General features: G+C 53.3%; 2 protein-coding genes across 2 annotated transcripts in view; both read left to right on the forward strand.

Annotated features, from left to right (window-relative positions):
- The first annotated feature begins 9,362 nt into the window (after positions 1 to 9,362).
- Lypd5 (LY6/PLAUR domain containing 5) lies at positions 9,363 to 13,011 on the forward strand. Its single transcript, XM_013032670.1, has 5 exons — positions 9,363 to 9,420; positions 10,979 to 11,107; positions 11,932 to 12,108; positions 12,363 to 12,509; positions 12,624 to 13,011. The coding sequence occupies exons 1-5, from the start codon at positions 9,363 to 9,365 to the stop codon at positions 12,872 to 12,874; spliced, it is 762 nt and encodes a 253-aa protein (XP_012888124.1). The 3' UTR covers positions 12,875 to 13,011.
- Positions 13,012 to 18,601: 5,590 nt separating this feature from the next.
- Kcnn4 (potassium channel, calcium activated intermediate/small conductance subfamily N alpha, member 4) overlaps positions 18,602 to 19,769 on the forward strand; it is a 10,443-nt gene continuing 9,275 nt past the window's right edge. The window contains exon 1 of the mRNA XM_013032602.1: positions 18,602 to 18,862. Coding sequence (XP_012888056.1) covers positions 18,704 to 18,862 — 159 coding nt within the window. The 5' untranslated portion in view covers positions 18,602 to 18,703. The remainder of the gene's footprint in view (positions 18,863 to 19,769) is intronic.

Below are 19,769 nucleotides of genomic sequence, written 5' to 3' on the forward strand. Positions count from 1 at the left end.
AGACCTGCTTTGGAAATATGGCAAAAACTTGGGGTCTCAGATACTATAAAGGTGGCAAAGACAGTGGTGGGATGTTCATGATCCAAACGTTAAAACTACAAAACCACCCCGACCTATAGGGCCAAATCCGGTCCAAAATTCCCCAAGGTCATCAGAACCAACACAGGCTCCCACCACCTTCGCCCCAGATAAGTCTAGTATTGGCAATAATCACACCACTGAAGTTCTACTTCCATTGGTAAAGTCAATGTTAGCTTTTTAAATGCTTCAGACCCCAACATTACTCAAGACTGTGGTTATGCTTAAATCCTCAACCTCTATATTATATTAAAATAGAAACTAACCTGACCATAGAGACTCAAAAAGGCCAAATTAAAAATGAGAGTTCTTATGACTCATGTAAATGGGAAAAGGTGCCCAGGCTAACCTTAGGGAATCTAAAAGAAAAGGGGCTCTGCCTGACAACAAAGACGGGAAAATGAGCCTCCCCATATCGAGACCTATGTCACACCATAGGGTCCACGGTTCCAACTAACTTCCTTAAGGCCCACACAGGGACTTGGTTTGCTTGCAACTCGGGAATTACACCATGCCTTAACCTTGCTTTTTTAAAAAAACTCTTCCTGGAATGAGCTCTGTATAACAGCGCACATTCTTCCCCAAGTAGATTATTAGGGAGGACCCAAAGGATTCCAACATCTTACAGCTCAGATGGGACGGACACAACGTGCAATTCCTATCCTGATTCCCGCACTAGTTGTGGCGGGGATAGCAGGGTCCACAGCAGTAGATACAGAAGCTTTTTTTTTTTTTTTTTGTCCAGTCGTGGGGCCTGAACTCTGGGCCTGGGCGCTGTCCCTCAGCTCTTCAGCTCAAGGCTAGCTCTCTACCACTTGAGCCACAGCGCCACTTCGGCTTTTTTCTTTTTGCTTAGGTGGTGCTGAGGAATCGAACCCAGGGCCTCAAGCATGCAAGGCAAGCGCTCTACCACTGAGCCACCTTCCCAGCCCCAACAGCAGCTTTAATAAAGGAAAAAGTAGATTTTGAGGCCCTTGGATCTCAGGTAGATGCTGACTTACACCACAGGCATGAAAATTTAGACAAGGTAACTGATTCTTTGAGCTCTTTAGCTGGAGTAGTATTACAATTCAGAAGAGGACTTGACATATTGTTTCTAGAAAAGGGGGGACTTGCAGGGCGTAAACAATGGCACAAAAACTCTCAAGAATTGTATAAAAGCTTACTCAGCTGGTCCCCATGGATGACATCCCTAATATCAGCAATAGCAGGACTCCTGGTCATATTAATACTAATGTTGCTTTTTGACCTCTGTATTATAAATACCTTAATGTCATTTGTACAAAAGAAACTTGGAGTGGTATAAATGTTAGTCCTACAGGCCCAGTATAACCCCTTACAACAGGAGGACATAAAATTGGTTGAAGAGTCAAGGCATTGACTCAGTTTCAAAGATAAGGGTGGAAAGTTAGGACCAGTTTAGCCAAAGTAACTCCATTTTGTACAAGCAGCCATTTAGTTTGTAAAGCATAAGTATGAGCTGACCTTGCCTGTGTCTGTTGTTTGTGCAGTAAGGGCAAGCCAACCCTGTCTGTAAGAAAAAAAAAAAGGGGGGGGTTCCAAAAAATGGCTAGTTCCCAGAGATAAAGCCAAAAAGCAAAATCGGGACAGGCCAGGTGGAGGTGAAGGGTTAAGGTTTTGAGGCAGTGACTACTTGTTGCTTGTTTCTAGCAGAGCAACACCTGGTGGTAATCCAAACACCTGGTTGGTTGTGTGCCTTTATAAACCCTGAAAGTCTTTAGCTCGGGGCTCTCCTCCTAGGCTCCTCTGTGTAGGACGAGGCCCGAGCTGCAGCCCGTTTAAATAAAACCTTAAAACAGCTGTAGAGTCTGACTCTGACCTGCGACCTGGGTACAACAGAGGCATCCAATCAGGAGAAAGCACATATGTAACCCTTCTGTTTTAACCAAGAAGAGTAAGATTAGCTACATGCTTACAGTTAGTTTATGATTTGTGGTTTTGCCCTATAAAAGCTAGCCTGTAAGTCTAGGCGGGGTGGCTCTCTCCATAGAGATAGCCCTGACTGGTCAGTTTGATTTTCCATGCTTGGCGCGAAATAAAAGCTTTGCTTAACTTTTGCTTTGTGTCAGCCTCGTTCCTTGGGTCACCGACCTCATCACACACCTCCCCACCCCACCCCCCAAAAAAGAGGTTCCTTCTGTGAGAGGGCTGGCGATTGCCCCTGCCCTTCCACCCCACACACCACGGCTGGCCAGGTCATCGCCTACCGGTGACCCCGACTGCGAGAGCCTTGCTGACCCCACGACCGGGTCCTAAATATTCAAAGAAACTGCGAGCTCCCTGAGGCTGCTCACCCCTCAGAAAGGATCCCAGGAAGTGCCTGGACGGCGAGGGGAGGAAGGAACTACAATTCCCAGAATTCCACACGCCACCACCCGTTGTCCCGCCCCCCTTCGGCAGGTTTCCCAGAAGCCCCTAGGAGAGCAGGCTTTGGATTCTTGTCCTCACGCTGCTGATGCCAATATATTTTATTAATATAATATAATAATAACTATATTATATAATTATAATATAATATATCATATATATTATATTAATTCTTTCAGTGTAGCAAGTACCCAAATCGAGCTTTTCCGGGGGCGGAAGTGCTCCAAGCCACCGGAAGAGGCGGGACTACAGTTCCCAGGACCCTCTGTAAGGCCTTCCCTCCAGCCTGCTCTTCTTCTGTAGCATTAGCAGGTGCAATCTAAATGCTTGTTTTCTCACTTTGCACTTTTTTTCATTGTTTATTTTTACACATGTCAGAAGTTGGAAATATGAAAGTAAAAGACTGTTATGAAGAGAGATTATGAAAGAACACTGCATTCGCTAAAGTAATGAAGGACAGCGTAAATTGTGGGTTTAGTATGTGGGTCTAGATTTGCCTATGGCTAAGAACAAGTGAAAAGGAGATGCAACCCCAGCAGAATATGAAACAAACAGCAAAATTCTCATTTCTTTTTTGTTTGTTTGTTTTGGTTCTTTGTTGTTGTTGTTGTTGGCAGTCATGGGGCCTGAACTCTGGGCCTGGGTGCTGTCCCTCAGCTCTTCAGCTCGAGGCTAGCACTCTACCACTTGAGCCATAGCACCACTCCCGGCTTTTTCTGTTTATGTGGTGCTGAGGAATCGAACATAGAGCCTCATGCATGTGAGGCAAGCACTCTACCACTGAGTCACCTTCCCAGCCCATCCTCATTTCTTTTTTTTTCAGGTCTACTGGACACTGGTGGATCACAATTGTGCTTCTAGCTACTCAGGAGGCTGAGATCTGAGGATCAAGGTTGGAAGATTCAAGGTTTCCAGACCTGGCAGTAAAAATCTATGAGATGCTTATCTCCAGTAAACTACCAAAAAGCTGGAAGTGGAGCTGTGGCTTAGTGGTAGAGTACTAGTCTTGAGCAAAAATGCTGAGGGACGGGCTGGGAAGGTGGCTCAGTGGTAGAGTGCTTGCCTTGCATGCATGAGGCCCTGGGTTCCATTCCTCAGCACCACCTAAGCAAAAAGAAAAAAGCCGGAAGTGGCGCTGTGGCTCAAGTGGTAGAGCGCTAGCCTTGAGCTGAAGAGCTGAGGGACAGCGCCCAGGCCCAGAGTTCAGGCCCCACGGCCGGACCCAAAAAAAAAAAAATACTGAGGGACAGCACCCAAACCCTAAATTCAAACCTTAGTATTGGTACATACACAAATATCTCTGTTAGTGTCTTCCTATTGGCTGCTTTTGGTATTTCATATTTTGGTTCACCCTTTCAGACAGTAGTTTACTGTGTCAGACTGGGTTTGCTGCATTCCAAATCTAAATCATCTACACCTCTTTTCATTACAGGTTAACTAACACCAATGACCATGAATAATGCCCATGGAATTTGAGTGGGCAGAAATTAAGGAGTATTATGCAATCATCAGTTTGTTATATTATCATGGTTGTTTGTTCTTGCTTTAGAAATTTTATCAATGTAAAAACAAACTTCTAGGGCTGGAGGTGTGGCTCACATGGTACAGTGCTTGCCTAGCATGCACAAGGCTATAGGTTTAATTCTTAGTACTGAAAAGAAAAACTGTTATTAAGATCTAATGGCTTTGTGACCTACGTGTGTTAAGATGCTAAAATAATAAAAATAAAGTACTAACCCTATTAGACATCTTATCAAGTAGGAAAAACAGGGGCTGGAGGTGTGATTCAGATGACAGAGTGCATGCCTAGCAAGCATGAGGCCCTGAGTTCAACCCCCAATGTGGAGGAGGAGGAGGAGGAGGAAGAAGAAGAAGAAGGAGAAGGAGAAGGAGGAGGAGGAGGAGGAGGAGGAGGAAGAGGAAGGAAGAATGAGAAGGAGGAGCAGGAGGAGGAGGAAGAGGAAAGGAAGGAAAGAAAGAAAGAAAGAAAGAGAAAGAAAGAAAGAGAAAGAGAGAAAGTAAGAGAAAGAAAGAAAGAGGGAGGATGGGAAGGGGTGGGAAGGGGAAACAAAGGAGGAGGCTACAATGTAATCCTAGCTACTCAGGAGGCTGAGATCTGAGGATCAAGGTTCCAAGCCAGCCCAAGCAAGGAAAGTCTGTGAGACTCTTACCTCCAATGAACCACCAGGAAACTGGAAGTGGCGCTGTGGCCCAAGTGGAGAGCACTCGCCTTGATCTGAAGAGCTGAGGGACAGCGCCCAGGCTCAGAGTTCAGGCCCCATGACTGGACCCAAAAAAAAAAAAAAAAGAAATGTACTCATTATCTTGCCCATGTAATTGTAACCCCTCTGTACAGTATTTTCACAAGAAAGAAAGAAAGAGCGAGAAAGAGAGGAAGAAAGAAAGAAAGAAAAGATGACAACTGAACCTCCATTCTTCAGAGGCCCTGAGCTGAAACTATGGAAGCAGGAAGAGTAATTTGGATCATAACATGTTCTGGGATTACTCCAGGAAGTGAGAGCTGATGGGAGGGGCAGAGATTTGGGCCAGATGAGAGAGCAGAGGGTGAGGATCCTCTTGTCTAAGAACCATTGCACCAGAGGAGGCCAAACAAGTAAAGTAGATTCTATTCAAGATTATTGTCATAAGACAGGGAGACTAAACTCAACTCCCTGGGAACCACCCTTAGGAGGGTCTTTCACTAGTGGAAAGTACGGGGTGGGGGATGGGTAATAGGAAAGGGTGGCCCACAAAACGTATCCTGAGAGGCCAAAGTTTATCTCTCTGATAAGGCCACTGTGTCAGTTCCTGCTTGCTTATCCAAGTTAAGCTGTTACCTCCCACCATGTCTGGCGATTCTATCACCAAAGACTTGGCTCCCCAGTCCTGGAGAAAGGTTGAAAAGAAAGCTAGCTAGAGGACTGCAGATAAGTCTCTCCATTTCCAAGGGGTGGAGAAAGAAAAGACAAAGTCAAGTTTTCTCAAATGAGGGTTGTATGGGTCTGTGTTCTGTTATGGAGACTGAATCTATAGTCATTATATAGATCATTTATAAAGAATAAATGTATCCGGGTGCCAGTGGCTCATGCCTGTCATCCTAGCTACTCAGGAGGCTGAGATCTGAGGATCATGGTAAAGTCAGCCAAGGCAAGAAAGTCCATGAGATTCTTTATCTCCAATGAACCACCACAAAACCAGAAGTGGTGCTGTGATTCAAGTGGTAGAGCGCTAGCCTTGAGCTGAAGAACTCAGGGACAGTGCCCAGGCCCAGGGTTCAAGCCCCACAACCAACAAAAACAAAAAACCTGAAGTGGTAGAGCATTAACCTTGAGCACAGAGAGATTCAGAGACAGTGCCCAGGCCCTGAGTTCAAGCCCCACCACTGGTGGGGGGGGGGGAGTCTCACGGACTTTTCTGCCTGGGCTGGCTTCAAACTTTGATCCTTAGAACTCAGCCTCCTGAGTAGCTAGGTGTGAGACACTGGTGCTGAGCTCTAGCCCTCCTTTGACTGGTTAATTTTGAGATAGGCTCTCACTTCCTAGTGCATGCCTAGACTGTGATCCACCTATATTTTAGGCTTCCTTTTTTTTAGCTAAAATGGCAGGCATGAACTATTATACCCAGCTGAGGGTTGGGGGCAGAGCTGGGAGAGGGGAATGGCACTCACATGTAAGCTCAGGCTGGCCTCAAACCACAATTCCACCAATCTCAGCCTCCCAAGTAGTGAAGATTACTAGTGTGAGCCTCTGGCACGGAGCTTCGCTGTACCTTTTCTGTGTTCATCCTGCCTCAGCCTCCCAAGTGCGCAGATCGGGGCTGGGAAGGTGGCTCAGTGGTAGAGCGCTTGCCTTGCATGCTCAAGGCCCTGGGTTCGATTCCTCAGCACTACATAAGAAAAAAGCCAGAAGTGGTGCTGTGGCTCAAGTGGTAGAGTGCTAGCCTTGAGCTGAAGAGCTGAGGGACAGCGCCCAGGTCCAGAGTTCAGGCCCCACTACCGGACCCCCCAAAAAAGAAAGTAATACCAAGTGCGTGGATCACAGGCATGCGCCACTGTGCCTAGCTTCCTGCGGCGCCTTAAGATGACAGAGGGTAGCCAGTGGCTCACACCTCTCATCCTAGCTACTCAGGAAGCTGTGATCTGAGGATGGCAGTTCAAAGCCAGCCAGGACAGGAAAGTCTGTGAGACTCTTATCTCCAGTGAACCACCAGAAAACCAGAAGTGGCACTGTAGCTCAAATGGTAGAGTGCTAGCCTTGAGCTGAAAAGCTCAGGGACCAGGGACAGCACCCAGGCCCAGAGTTCAAGCCCCACGACTGACCCAAAAAAAAAAAAAAAAAAAAGATGGTGGAGTTCATCAGGCGTGAGACAAAGCAAGTATTCTAGCTCAGCTTTCTTCTCCTAAAGCCACTAATTCCATGCTGCGGGCCCCATCCTGAGGACCTCATCTCATCCTAATTACCCTCCCAAGGTGTCACCTTCTAAAGACCAGCCATATATTGATGGGGGGGGTCATGTTTCCAAATTAAGAACTTTGGGGGGAGAGGGAGACATTTTCAAACCCTAGCAGTCCTCTGAGAAATTGGAGGCCAAGAGGCCTACAATCAAGGAGAAAACTGTGCAAAACACATTCCACTTCAGAGGACCCTTAGTCTCGGCTGGTATGATGACTACATCCTGCCCACGTGTGTGGGTCATGACCCCCAGATCTCTGCACGTGCTCAGGGCTCTTCCTGCCCTGTAATAGGAGAGTGAGTCTGACTCCAAGCAGCAGATGACCCAGCTCAAGAGTCTGAGCCTCCCCAATCTACCTGTGTGTGTCAGGGAGGGTCAGGGCGATTCCTCCAGCTGTCTGTCCTGTCTCCTACCTCTCCTCCACATTTGCTTCCATCCTCTTTGCATCCCGTGTGTACGACACAATGTTTTGTTTATTCTATTGCACACAGGGGTGGGGTGGGGTGGCTCGGTGGTAGAGCAGAGGGTTCCCGGCATTCTACCCTACTACCACAAAATAATGATAATAATAATTTCACATATGACTACTTGCCTACATGTAAGCAGTCTATAAAACGTTTTAAAGATTTTCTTTGTGTGTGAGCTGGGTGCTTGTGGCTCACAGCAGTCATCCTAGCTACTCAAGAGGCTGAGATCTGGGCTGGGCAGGTAGCTCAGTGGTAGAGCACTTGCCTTGCATGCATGAGGCACTGGGTTCAATTCCTCAGCACCACATAAACAGAAAAAGCTGGAAGTGGCGCTGTGGCTCAAATGGGAGAGCGCTCGCCTTGAGCTGAAGAGCTGAGGGACAGTGCCCAGACCCAGAGTTCAGGCTCCATGACCAGCAAAAAAAAAAAAAAAAAAGAGGCTGAGATCTGAGTATCAATGATCACAGCCAGCCCTGGCAGGAAAGGGCACAAGACTCTTTATCAACTATGAGCCACCGTAAGTGGCGCTGTGGCTCAAATGGTAGAGTGCTAGCCTTGAGCTGAAGAGCTGAGGGACAGTGCCCAGGCCCAGAGTTCAAGCCCCACAACAACCAACAAAATAAATTGATAAATAAATGAATGAAAGATCTTTTGTATAAGTAAGCATGGCTCCAAGCTCATCCCAAGCCGCCATCTCAACCTTGTTAGAGCAGAACCAGAAATGGCAGTGCTGCGCACCCTACCACCCTTAGCTCTGTCTCAAGCACCCATGAAGGGCTGGGAGTGCCTAGAAGCCCCACTGTAGCTGTCAGCCATCCTCCTCTGCCTCAGACAGCAACCACAGGGCTGTCAAATCCTTATCAGTGTTAAGTCTGTGCACAGATACAGCAAGCAATAGTTTGTTTACTTAATAAATACTTAGGAACTTTCACAAGATGTGTGGGCATCCCCTGTCTACCACAGGACCCCCTTTCCCTCTTGGTTTGTACAAATCCAATCATGTGTAGTCCTCTCTCTCTCTCTCTCTCTCTCTCTCTTCTTGCTGGTCCTGAGCTTGAACTTAGGGCCTAGGCACTGTCCCTAAGCCTCTCTGTGCTCAAGGCTAGCGCGCTTACCACTTGAGCCACAGCACCACTTCTGGATTTTTCTGAGTAGTTTATTGGAGATAGTCTCGTGGACTATTCTGCCAAGGCTGGCTTTGAACCATGATCCTCAGATCTCAGCTTCCTGAGTAGTTAAGATTACAGGTGTGAGCCACCAGTATCCATCCTTCTCTCTCTCTGTTAATTTATTCATTCATCTATCTATTCAGGCATTCATTCATCCACCCATCTACCCATCCATTCATCTATTCATCTACCCATTCATTCATCCATCTACCCATTCATTCATGCATCCATCCACCACCCATCCATTTATCCATTTACCCATGGCTCATTTGTTCATCCATTCATTGGGGACATTCTAGGATGTCCCCAAGAGGACACAGGTGGGGTCTCTGAGGCTGTAGATGAGTTGCAGAGCGAGGAGTCCTTGGTCCTGGAAGGCTGGGGGGTGGGAGGGGGTTGATGGGTGGCTTAGTCTACAGATATGGCCCCAAGATTGGGAGCTGTGTGTGTGTGTCAATGTGGGTGCTGTATGTTGGGGTGAAGAAGGTGAAGACACACAGACAAGCCCACTTGACACCAGAACAGAAGGTGGGGCGAAGGACAGAGGCCAGGAAACACAATGTCACCAAGCTGAAGGGTTACAGGTCTGCATCCCGGGAGGGCAGGCCCCCACGCCCTCCTCCTTCCAGGCCCAAAACTCACGGGGCCCCATCCCAATTACCTAGGAGGGGACCAACCCACCCGGGCCAGGGCGGGGCGGAGGAATCCGGATGCCTAGGGATCTTCAGGGAGAACCAGCCAGACAGCAAGCCAGAGCTTCAGGGGCTGCCGACAGAGAGGGAGTTGCAGCTCAGTGCTACTCATCGCCATGGGGCTCCCCGGACGCATCCTGCTCTTCCTTTTAGGAACTGTCCTCTGCCTGCCAGGTACCTGACCTTCTAGTCTGACAGGAAGAGGATGAGGGGCCTGGACCCCTGGGTCTGAGGGAGGAGGCTGGGGTCTGGACCCCTGGATCTGAGGGAGGAGGCTGGGGTCTGGAGTTCTGGATCTGATGGAGGAGGTCTGGGGCCTGATATTCTGGGTCTGAGGGAGGAGGTCTGGGGCCTGGACCCCTGGGTCTGAGGGAGGAGGTCTGGGGCCTGGAGTTCTAGGTCTGAGGGAGGAGGTTGTGGAGACAGTCCACCTCCTTTCTCTTCCTCTGCTCCATTCTTCTATCATCATTCACTCTTTCTGGCCACTGCCTCCTCCTTCCTCTTGCCTGAGGATATTTCTGGGAGTCATGGGGGCCATTTTCCAAGCTGGCAGGGTTTGCCTTCCTCCCAGCTCCCCCCAGCCCCCCATGGTCTCAGTGGAAGAGGCCCCAGGGCCCTAGAGCGGTGGCAAGGCGGCTGCTCCTGAGTGAGAACTGTGCGCATGCGCTCACCTGTGGCCAGCTTGGGCTCTGTGGGCCCCTGGGCCATGTTTCTATATCAGGGCCCTTTCAAAAGTGAATTTGAGGGTCTGTTCATCTTGAAACTCTAAATGAATGGGTGCACAGTTCCACTGGTCTATGTTTCATGAGATGGAGACCTGTATTTAAGTCTGTGTGTGTTTTCATGGTGTGTGTGTGTGTGTGTGTGTGTGTGTGTGTGTGTGTGTGTGTACCAGTACTGGGGCTCGAACTCAGGGTCTGGGCACTGTCCCATAGTTGTTGTTGTTGTTGTTTTCTTTCTCTCAATGTTGGTGCTCTACCACTTGAGCATTACCTCTACTTCTGGCTTTTCAGTGGTTCATTGGAAATTAGTCTCATGGTCTTTCTTACCCAGACTGGCTTTGAACCTCAATCCTCACATCTCAGCCTCCCGAGTAGCGAGGACGACAGGCGTGAGCCACCCATGCCTGGCTGTCCTCTATGATTTGAAACTGAACTGTCATGGCTTGGATTTTGGTGATTTTGTAACAATGATGTGTTCTGTGATGCGTGTGGTTCACGAGTGATTCATGTGTGTCGTTTCTCTGGGTTTCCTGGGTTTCAGATCCCTCTGTGTGTCACTGCTGTCACCCATGTCAAATCGCAGTGGCAGCCACACACCTGGGTGTCCACAGGACAGCCATGTGGGTTCACAAGGCTCAGTTGTGTCCTTCCCTGTGGGATGTGCATGGCCCTGTGTTCAAGCGTGGTGTGCATGTGTGGCCGGCCCGGCTGCGTGTGCAGGCTGTGGTGGGCTGTCTGTCTCCCACAGGTGTGCCTCCTCCGTGGAGCTGGGGAGGGGTGGGAAGCTCACTCATGAGTCACTTCTTTATCTAAATCACCTGGACGAGGAGGAGTTTGGGAACAGTCAGGAGGGAAAAACTGGACAAGCAGCCCCACCATGACACAGCCCCTGGCTCAGCTGGGATGGGCCACAGTCACAGGCCCTGGGCAGAGGATCCAGTCATGTGGCACCCTGAAGTCCTCGGCCAGGCTCTCCCCTGCTCCCCTGACCCAGCCCTTCTCCTTCCTAGGGTCCCAAGCTTTGCAATGCTACAGCTTTGAGCACACCTACTTTGGGCCCTTCGACCTCAGCGCCAAGAGTCTTCCCAACGTGTCCTGCGCCCAGGGCTGCTCCGAGGTGCTGCTATCACTGGACACTGGTGAGGAGTTGGGAGGGTGAGAAGAGGGAGGGGAGGGGAGGGGAGGAGAGAGCCAGGGCTGAGAAATTGGGGAGGAGCTGGGCACTGGTGGCTCACGCCTGTAATCCTAGCTACTCAGGAGGCTGAGATCTGAGGATCAAGGTTCCAAGCCAGCCCAAGCAAGGAAAGTCTGTGAGACTCTTACCTCCAATGAACCACCAGGAAACTGGAAGTGGCGCTGTGGCTCAAGTGGTAGAGTGCTCGCCTTGAGCTGAAGAGCTGAGGGATAGTGCCCAGACCCAGAGTTCAAGACCCATGCCTGACAAAAAAGAAAAGAAATTGGGGATGAGAGGAACGGTAGGGAAGGATAGAGAGAATGGGAGGAGAATTTGCTACAAGAGGACAGAAGGGATAAGGGAGGAGAGAGGGAAGGGGGAAGAGAAAGGAAAGAGGAGAGAGGGAAAGAGGAAGAGGATGCAAGACAGAAAAGCCGATGGGAGGGAGACAGGCCTGGAGCTGAGGGCTGGAGGAGGAGGGAGGGAGAAGAGGTGGGTGACAGCAGAGGGGAGAAGAAAAGAGAGGTGACAACAGAGGCTCCCCCTCCTCCCCTCTTCTCTTCCTGCCCTCTTTCTCTCCTCCTCCTCTCTTCCTCTCCTCCCCCTTCCCTCCTCATCTTCTCTTCCCATCCTCCCCCTCCTCTCCTCTGCCCCTCCCCTCTTCCTCTCCACCCCTCCTCTCTCCTCTGCCCCTCCTCCCCTCGTCCTCTCTTCCCTCCCCTCTGCCTGTCCTCCCCTTCCTCCCACCTCCTCCTCCTCCTCCCCTCCACTCCTCCCTTCTTACCGCAGGGTACCGGGCAACGGTGACCATGGTGAGGAAAGGCTGCTGGACGGGCCCCACCACAGGCGCCATGCAGACCAACCAGAACGCGCTGCCGCCGGACTACGCGGTGGTCCGCGGCTGCTCCACCGACTTCTGCAACGTGGACCTCAGGACCCACGACAGCCTCCCCAACCTGAGCCACGGTGGGCGTGGCCGGGGGCGTGGCCGGCGGGGCAGGAGGGGCGGGGCGGCAGAGGCGGGGCCTAGTGATAGGTGAATGGGCCCGCGGGGCAAGAGGGATGGGCGGGGCCTGTTGTGGGCGGAGCGTGCCTCACGTCGTGTGGGCGTGGTCTCGCGGTGGGCGGAGCCTCGCCAGCACCTTCCTCCCGCACCGGGCCGGGCCGGGGCGTTCAGTGCGCGCCTCCCGGGCCTGACGGGGCCTCTGCCCTCTGGCCAGCGCCGGACCCGCCCCGGCTCAGCGGCACCGAGTGCTACGCCTGCGTGGGGGTGAACCCCGAGGACTGCGCCCCCGAAAAGTCCCGACGAGTCCAGTGTCACCAGGACCAGAGCTCCTGCTTCCAGGGCAGCGGCCGGATGAACATCGGTGAGGGACTGGAAGGGTGGACGGGGCGGGCAGGGCAGGCGGAGGGCGGAGCACCGCCCGCGGCGGGGGGAGGCCGGGCCCTGGTCCGACCCCTCCCGCCCCTGCCCACCGCAGGCAACTTCTCGGTGCCCGTGTACATCCGGACGTGCCACCGGCCGGCCTGCACCACCATGGGCACCACCAGCCCCTGGACGTCCATCGACCTCCAGGGCTCCTGCTGCCAGGGGCGTCTGTGCAACGCGGGCTCCATGGCCCAGCCCTTCCACTCGGCCGCCCCGCCGCGGGCGCCCCACGGCCTGGCCCTGCTCCTCGCCGCCCCCGTGCTGGCCCTCGCTATGGCGGGACCCCTGCGGCTCATGGTTTAGACGGCTCCCCCCACACACACACCAGGGTGCTGGGGGCAGAGTCCCCCGCACCCCCTTTCTCCTCGCTTCGATCATCTGTTCACTGGGGGGGAGGGGATGGTCCAGGAGTGGCCATGACCCCCACCCCTCCCCCTCCTTCCCCACTGTCCCCTGCTTAAGCCGGGGAGAGGGAGAAAGGGCCACACCCTGCCCCCCCTCCCCCAGCTCCCCAGCTGGGGAGCAAGAGAAAAGCGCTTCAGGGTGGGGACGCTTCTTTCTTATCCAAACCACAACAGCCACAGTGAACACCTCAGTTTCAGCATCAGCCTGCTGCAGAGCCTGCATCCATCCTAGGAGCCAACAATTCCACACCCTACTGGAACTAACTCACCATCCCCCCAAAACACATGGACTATACAGGGTCCCTAGCAGGACCGTCTATAACAGGCATCAAGTAGAAACAAGCTTATATCTATCCCCATGAGCAATCAAACACACAAAGTGATTGTGGCCCACGCACCTGATGGAATAGTATACAGCGACCAAAAATGAGCCATCCACGGCAACATGCAACAGCACAGACAAACCTCAGCACAGAGGGTTGAGGATAATAACAGGCACCCACGAGAACATGTTACACTAATCCATTTGAGCAAAGTATGAAAGGGTTTTTGTATAAAAATGACAGAAATGTGGGGCCAGGCGAGGTGGTGCACACCTATAATCCCAGCTATTCAGAAGGCAGAAACATAGGTAGACAATGGGCCAAAGCCAGCACAGAAAGAAAGAAGAAAGAAAGAAAGAAAGAGAGAAAAGTAGTGAGACCCTAACTCAAAGAATAAGCCAGGTTGGGTTGGCACAATTACCTGGTGGGTGGAAGTAGGAAGACTGAGGTCTGAGGCTGGTCCCTGTTTGAAAAAAAAAAGTATGAAAAATAAACTAAAGCAAAAAGGACTGGTGACATGGCTCAAATGGTAGAACGCCCACCTGGCTGGTGGAAAGATCTAAGTTCAAGTCCTAGTACCACAAAAAAGAATGTAGGGGCTGGGAAGGTGGCTCAATGGTAGAGCGCTTGCCTTGCATGCCTGAGGCCCTGGGTTCGATTCCTCAGCACCACATAAGCAAAAAGAAAAAAGCCGGAAGTGGCGCTGTGGCTCAAGTGGTAGAGCGCTAGCCTTGAGCTGAAGAGCTGAGGGACAGCGCCCAGGCCCAGAGTTCAGGCCCCACAACCGGACCCAAAAAAAAAAAAAAGAGGAGATGGGGAATACATGTGTATGTGTGTGGAAGTGTCACAATGAACCCTCTCTTTACAACTAAAGTATGAAGAAGGGAGGGAGGGAGGGAGGGAGGGAAGGAGGGAGGGAGGGAGGAAAAGGAGATGAATCTAGTCTGAGAGAAGAGGCATGGAGGCTTGGTCTGTGGGAGGAGGCATGGGTCATCTTGATAGAAATGATCTTTGGAGACTGATGGCTGGAAGCGGGAAGGGGTTCTGGGGGTTCACACACAGTTACTTGGTCTCAGAACTTGGTGATGTTTACTTATGACTGTTGCCCTTTTTCACACACACGTTCAGTGTTTTCAATCAAAGAGATTTTTTTTTTTTTGGTCGGTCGTGGGGCTTGAACTCTGGGCCTGGGCACTGTCCCTCAGCTCTTCAGCTCAAGGCGAGCGCTCTACCACTTGAGCTACAGTGCCACTTCCGGTTTTCTGGTGGTTTATTGGAGATAGGAGTCTCATGGTCTCTCTTGCCCAGGCTGGCTTTGAACCTCGATCCTCAGATCTCAGCCTCCTGAGTAGCTAGGATTACAGGTGTGAGCCACCAGCGCCCGGCTCAAAGAGATTTTTTAAAGTTTTCTTGGTGCCACCAGGCACCGGTGGCTCACGCCTGTCATCCTAGCTACTCAGAAGACTGAGATCTGAGATTCGTGGTTTAAAGCCAGCCCAGGTAGGAAAGTTCATGAGACATTTATCTCCAATAAACCACTCAAAACCACAGAAGTTGTGCTGTGGCTCAAGTGGTAGCACTAGCCGTGAGCTGAAGAGCTGAGGGACAGTACCCAGGCCCAAAGTTCAAGCCCCACAACTGACCAAAAAAAAACTGGGAGTGGAGGTGTGGTTCAAATGGTAGAGTGTCAGCCTTGAAGGAAAAAGCTCAGGATCAGCACCCAGGCCTCAAGTTCAAACCCACATACTAGCATACACACACACACACACACGCACGCACGCGCACGCGCGCGCGCACACACACACACACAGAGTATGTGTGTGTATATGGAAATTGACAGGCCAGATACCCACTGAGCTCACGGAGGCCCCACCCCCCCTTGGGCACACAGGTGCCATCTTTCCTCAGCAGTGATCACAACCCACTGCCTGTACCCAACAGCAGACGCTGTCCATCCACAGGATCCTCAGGCCCTCCCTAGACCAACAGAGTGGAAGCCTCGGTCAGCACCAAGGACAGGTCTCAAAACAGAGCCAGGCCTCCTGCAGTGGGGAAGGAGAAAGGAGGGGGGAGGGGGGAGACAGGGAAGGAGAGGGAGGAGGAAGAGGAGGGCGAGTAGGAGAAAAGAGACCTGCACAGATTAACTGAGAAAGACTCAGAGGCAAATCGAAGCAAAATGACAGACTGCAATTTACAGAGCAACATTTCCATGATTGATTCACATACCTGAGGACATCTGATTGTGGAAAACATGGAGCCTACGAAAGATTGCAGGAGTATAATAGCAGCAGCAGCTGCTTCTGCTTCTTCTTCTTCTTCCTCCTCCTCCTCCTCCTCCTCCTCCTCCTCCAAAGTATTCTATCTGAAAAAGATTTGAATACATATTTTTTCTCAAAATTCTCATAGCTGGTCAGCCTTTGAGTGACTCACCCCTGTCATCCTAGCTACTCAGGAGAATGAGATCTAAGGATCATGGTTCAAAGCCAGCTCAGGCAGGAAAATCAGTGAGACCCTTATCTCCAATAAACCACCAGAAAACTGGAAGTGGAGCTGTGGCTCAAAGGGGTAGAGTGCAAAAGCTCAGGGACAGTGCCCAGGCCCTGAGTTCAGGCTCCACAACTGATAAGAAAATAAAGACGAAAATAAATTTAAAAAAAAAAAAGAAGAAAGGAAAAGGAGAAGGGACTGAGGCCCACAGTGGGAAATGAAGACCAGGAGACATAAAGGCTGAGATAGTGACTTCGAAACAGACTGAAAACGAGATCTTCAGGTTGACAAAAGCACACGGTCTGTGTCCCTTGGTCTGGAAGTGACAGGACACATAGACAAGAGATGTTCCCTCTGTTCATTGCTCTGTCCCCAGTTCTCAGATCAGGGGTCTGCACCACCAGGAGCTCGCTCCCATGGGGAGATTACAGTGGTGACCATAACAGGGAAGCAGAGGGCCTGCAGTTCTCCACAGTGGCCACCAGGTGGCAGTGTCCTCCCGAGCGACTCCCAGGCTTGGCCACCAGGAGACCATGGTTGCTGGCTTTGCCCTGATTTTCAGGATTTCCCAGCGCCCAGGCCCCGGGGCGACGAGTGACCTTTCCGCCTGAGACACCCTCTTCTTCCTTCCCTTCACCACCAGGCCCAGTTCAACAACCCTTTGTCCTTGGCCCTTTCCGGCTGTGCCCTCCTTGGGTACCTGGGTCCCTTCCAGGCCCGGAGACAGGGCCTGGGACCGGGCCAAGGGAAAGGTTTGGAACCTTCTTCCCTGTTCCCAGGGCTGAAGCAGAATGGCAGGATCCAGTGCTACCTGCACCCAGGAATCCAGACCCCAGTCCTCCCTCAGACCCAGGGGGAACAGTCCCAACCTCCTCCCTCAGACCTCCATCTCCTGGCCTCTCTTCTTCTGCACCAAGATTACCCCCCCCCTTCTGACAGAGACCCCCTCTCTCTCTCCACTCTGTGTTCCAGGGTTGAGGCTAAGGCTGAGTCACAGGAAGTTCTGGGGCCCTGAGTCACCCCCAAACCCAGCTCAGCCCCTCCCTGCACTGGGGGGAGTGGGCAGCGGAGAGATTTCCTACAGCCAACCCCAGTGTCAGAGTTTCAAACTAGAGGTAAGAGCTAGGCACAGGTGGCTCATGGCTGTAATCCTAGCTACTCAGGAGGCTGAGATCTGAGGATCACAGTTCAAAGCCAGCCCAGGCAGGAAAATCTATGAGACTCTAATTCCAATGAACCAGCAAAAAGCTGGAAGTGGGGCTGTGACTCAAGTGGTAGAGTGCCAGCCTTAAGCACAAAAGCTCAGGGATAAGCCAGGCACTGGTGGATCACACATGCCCTCCTAGCTACTCAGGAGGCTGAAATCTGAGGACTGAAGTTCGAAGCCAGCCTGGGCAGGAAAGTCCATGAGACTCTGATCTCCAATGAGTCATCAGAAAACTGGAAGTGACGCTGGAGCTCAAAGCAGTAGAGTGCTCGCCTTGAGCAAAAAGAGCTCAAGGGACAGCGCCCCAGGCCCTGAGTTCAAGTCCTAGTAACAGCTCAGAGAAGATGGAGACAATCAAAGAGACACAGAGGCTAAGAGGCAGAGACGAGGGATGGGGGGAGAGAGAGAAAAAAGAGAGAGGAGGGAAAGCAGTGGAGACAGAGGTGGAGACAAAACCACAGGCCTCAGGGCTGGGCATGGAGGAGGAGAAAGAGGAGGAAGAGGAGGGGGAGGAGGGGGAGGCATCGGCCCACAGTGCCTGGGGCAGCACTTTCTCTGGGGTGACCCACGTGTGGTGTGGGCGCGCCAGGGCGTGTCCCCATGTGGGGATGACGGGTCGGGGCACCCCCTCCCCACACGGGCTGTGTTTCTGTCACTGGGCGTGTCTGTGTGTGTGGTTTGGTTCTCTGGGTGTTGCCAGGACTGCGTATCCCAGAGTGTGTCACGTCCTGTGGCTGGCATGTGCGGTGCTGTCTGCGTCTCTCGCGGTGTCTCACAGTGGCCGCGTGGCTGCTTGAGGGGTCACGGCCACGAGTGGTCACCTGCGCAGATCTGCGTGTCCCCTCCGGGCGCCGTCCCTTCTTTCCTGGATCACAGTCACCAAATGCAGGGCTTGAACTCGGGGCCTGGGCGCTGTCCCTTGAGCTTTGTCACTCGAGGCTGGCGCTCTGCCCACGTGAGCCTCAGCCCCACTTCTGGCTTTTTACTGGTTCATCAGAGTCCCACAGACTTTCCTGCCCGGGCTGGCTTTGAACCTCGATCTTCAGATCTCAGCCTCCTGAGTAGCTGGGATTCCAGGCGTGAGCCTCGAGGGCTGTCGGCTCAGGATGTGTTTGAATGAGGACACTCCCACTGTGTGGGGACCACAGTCGCTCCCGTGGGGAGGGAGGGGTGCGGAGGCTGTTACCTGGTGTGGTGTGTCACTGGTGTGTGTCTGATCGCGTGTGTGACACACGTTGGCGTGGCCTCCCGGTCAGCGCTGTGAGGGAAGAGGCGCTTGTGTGTGGCCGGGTCGGGGTGGGCGCGTGTGTCCTGCAGCCTGCGGGTGGTGTAGACGTGTGTCTCATGTGTGTGTGTCCGGGTGTGGCATGGGGGGGGTGAGTCACCGTGGGCCCCCGCGTGTCCCCTCCGCTGGGACCCTGTGACTGCCACCACGTGTGTGAGTGGCCGGCTCTTCCCTGCTCTGCCCCGGACACGCCCAGCGCTTCCTTGGCCTGGGGTGGGGAGGTTTGGGGGAGCCTCCCGTCCCTGCCCTCCCTCTGCCCTCCCCGCCCCTCCCCGCCCTCCCCGCGGGCCGCCACCCCTCCCCCCGGAGGGCACCGGCCTGGGAGCGCTCACCGGGCTGCCTGCTACCAAACTGGCTGCTATTTGCGTGCTGAGAGGTGGGGGGCCCTGGGCAGGAAGCTGGCTGAGCCCCAAGACCTCGGGGGCCATGGGCGGGGAGCCGATGGCCGGCCTGGGGGCCCTGCGGCGTCGCAAGTGGCTTCTGGAGCAGGAGAAGCTGCTGGCGGGCTGGGCGCTGGCGCTGGCCGCGCTGGGAGTGGCGCTCATGGTGCTGCACGCCGAGATGCTGTGGTTTGGGGGCTGCCTGGTGAGTGGGGGGCAGGGGCCGGGGGGAGGGGTCGCACCCCGGGGCTGAGGGAGGAGGCTGAGGTGTGGACCGCTGAGTCTGAGGGAAGAGGCTGAGGTCTGAACCCTTGGGTCTGAGGGAGGAGGCTGAGGTCTGAACCCCTGGGTCTGAGGGAGGAGGCTGAGGTCTGAACCCCTGTGTCTGAGGGAAGAGGCTGTGCTTGGACCTCTGTGTCTGAGGGAAGAGGCTGAGGTCTGAATCTCTGTGTCTGAGGGAAGAGGCTGTGCTTGGACCCCTGTGTCTGAGGGAGGAAGCTGTTGTCTGGATCCCTGGGTCTGAGGGAGAAGGGCTAAGGTCTGCACCCCTGGGTCTGAGGGAGGAGGCTGGGCTGTGCTTGGACCCCTGGGTCTGAGGGAGGAGGCTGGGCCTGGCCGGCATGGTAGTGGTGGCAGCGGGAGTTTGGGGCCGGGCTGCACCTGTGCGTCGGCTGGCTGCGCCACCGTGGCGGGTGTCGGGTGTGGCAGAGCCGAGGGGGGAGAACCCTTGTATTCAAAGAGGGTGAGAGATGGGGGGACCTGGTGCCCCTCACTTCCTCCCTGTGGAGCCTCAGTTTCCCCTGGAGTGCAGCTGTGGCAGTGGTGTCTAGGTCTCGGGGAGGGGGCTGGACTCCGAGGTGGATGGAGGAGGCTGGGGGGGGGGAATGGCCAACTTGGAGGCCAGTGGGGTGGGTGGAGCAGGGACAGGTCCCCGCAGGCCTCTGGAACATTCCAGCCCCTGGTAAGGGCAGTAAGGGAGGAGGGTGGAGGACTTGGGGTCCCCTGGGTGGTTTGAGGGGGAACAAGGGAGGGAGGGGCTTGTAGGTCTGGAGGGGGGATGGGCAAGGGTCCCCCCGTGGGGCGCGGGGGTCAGCGCAGGGCAGCGGGCGGCT

The sequence above is a fragment of the Dipodomys ordii genome, unplaced genomic scaffold (assembly GCF_000151885.1).
Source record: "Dipodomys ordii isolate 6190 unplaced genomic scaffold, Dord_2.0 Scaffold156, whole genome shotgun sequence".
NCBI lineage: Eukaryota > Metazoa > Chordata > Mammalia > Rodentia > Heteromyidae > Dipodomys > Dipodomys ordii.

What these genes read in the sequence shown, in the direction of transcription:
- Lypd5 (XM_013032670.1), top strand. Translation starts at nt 9,363, where the DNA reads ATGGGGCTCCCCGGACGCATCCTGCTCTTCCTTTTAGGAACTGTCCTC. An exon ending in GCTGCTATCACTGGACACTG is followed by an intron (nt 11,108 to 11,931) that starts GTGAGGAGTTGG and finishes TTCTTACCGCAG; the next exon opens with GGTACCGGGCAACGGTGACC. An exon ending in CCTCCCCAACCTGAGCCACG is followed by an intron (nt 12,109 to 12,362) that starts GTGGGCGTGGCC and finishes CCCTCTGGCCAG; the next exon opens with CGCCGGACCCGCCCCGGCTC.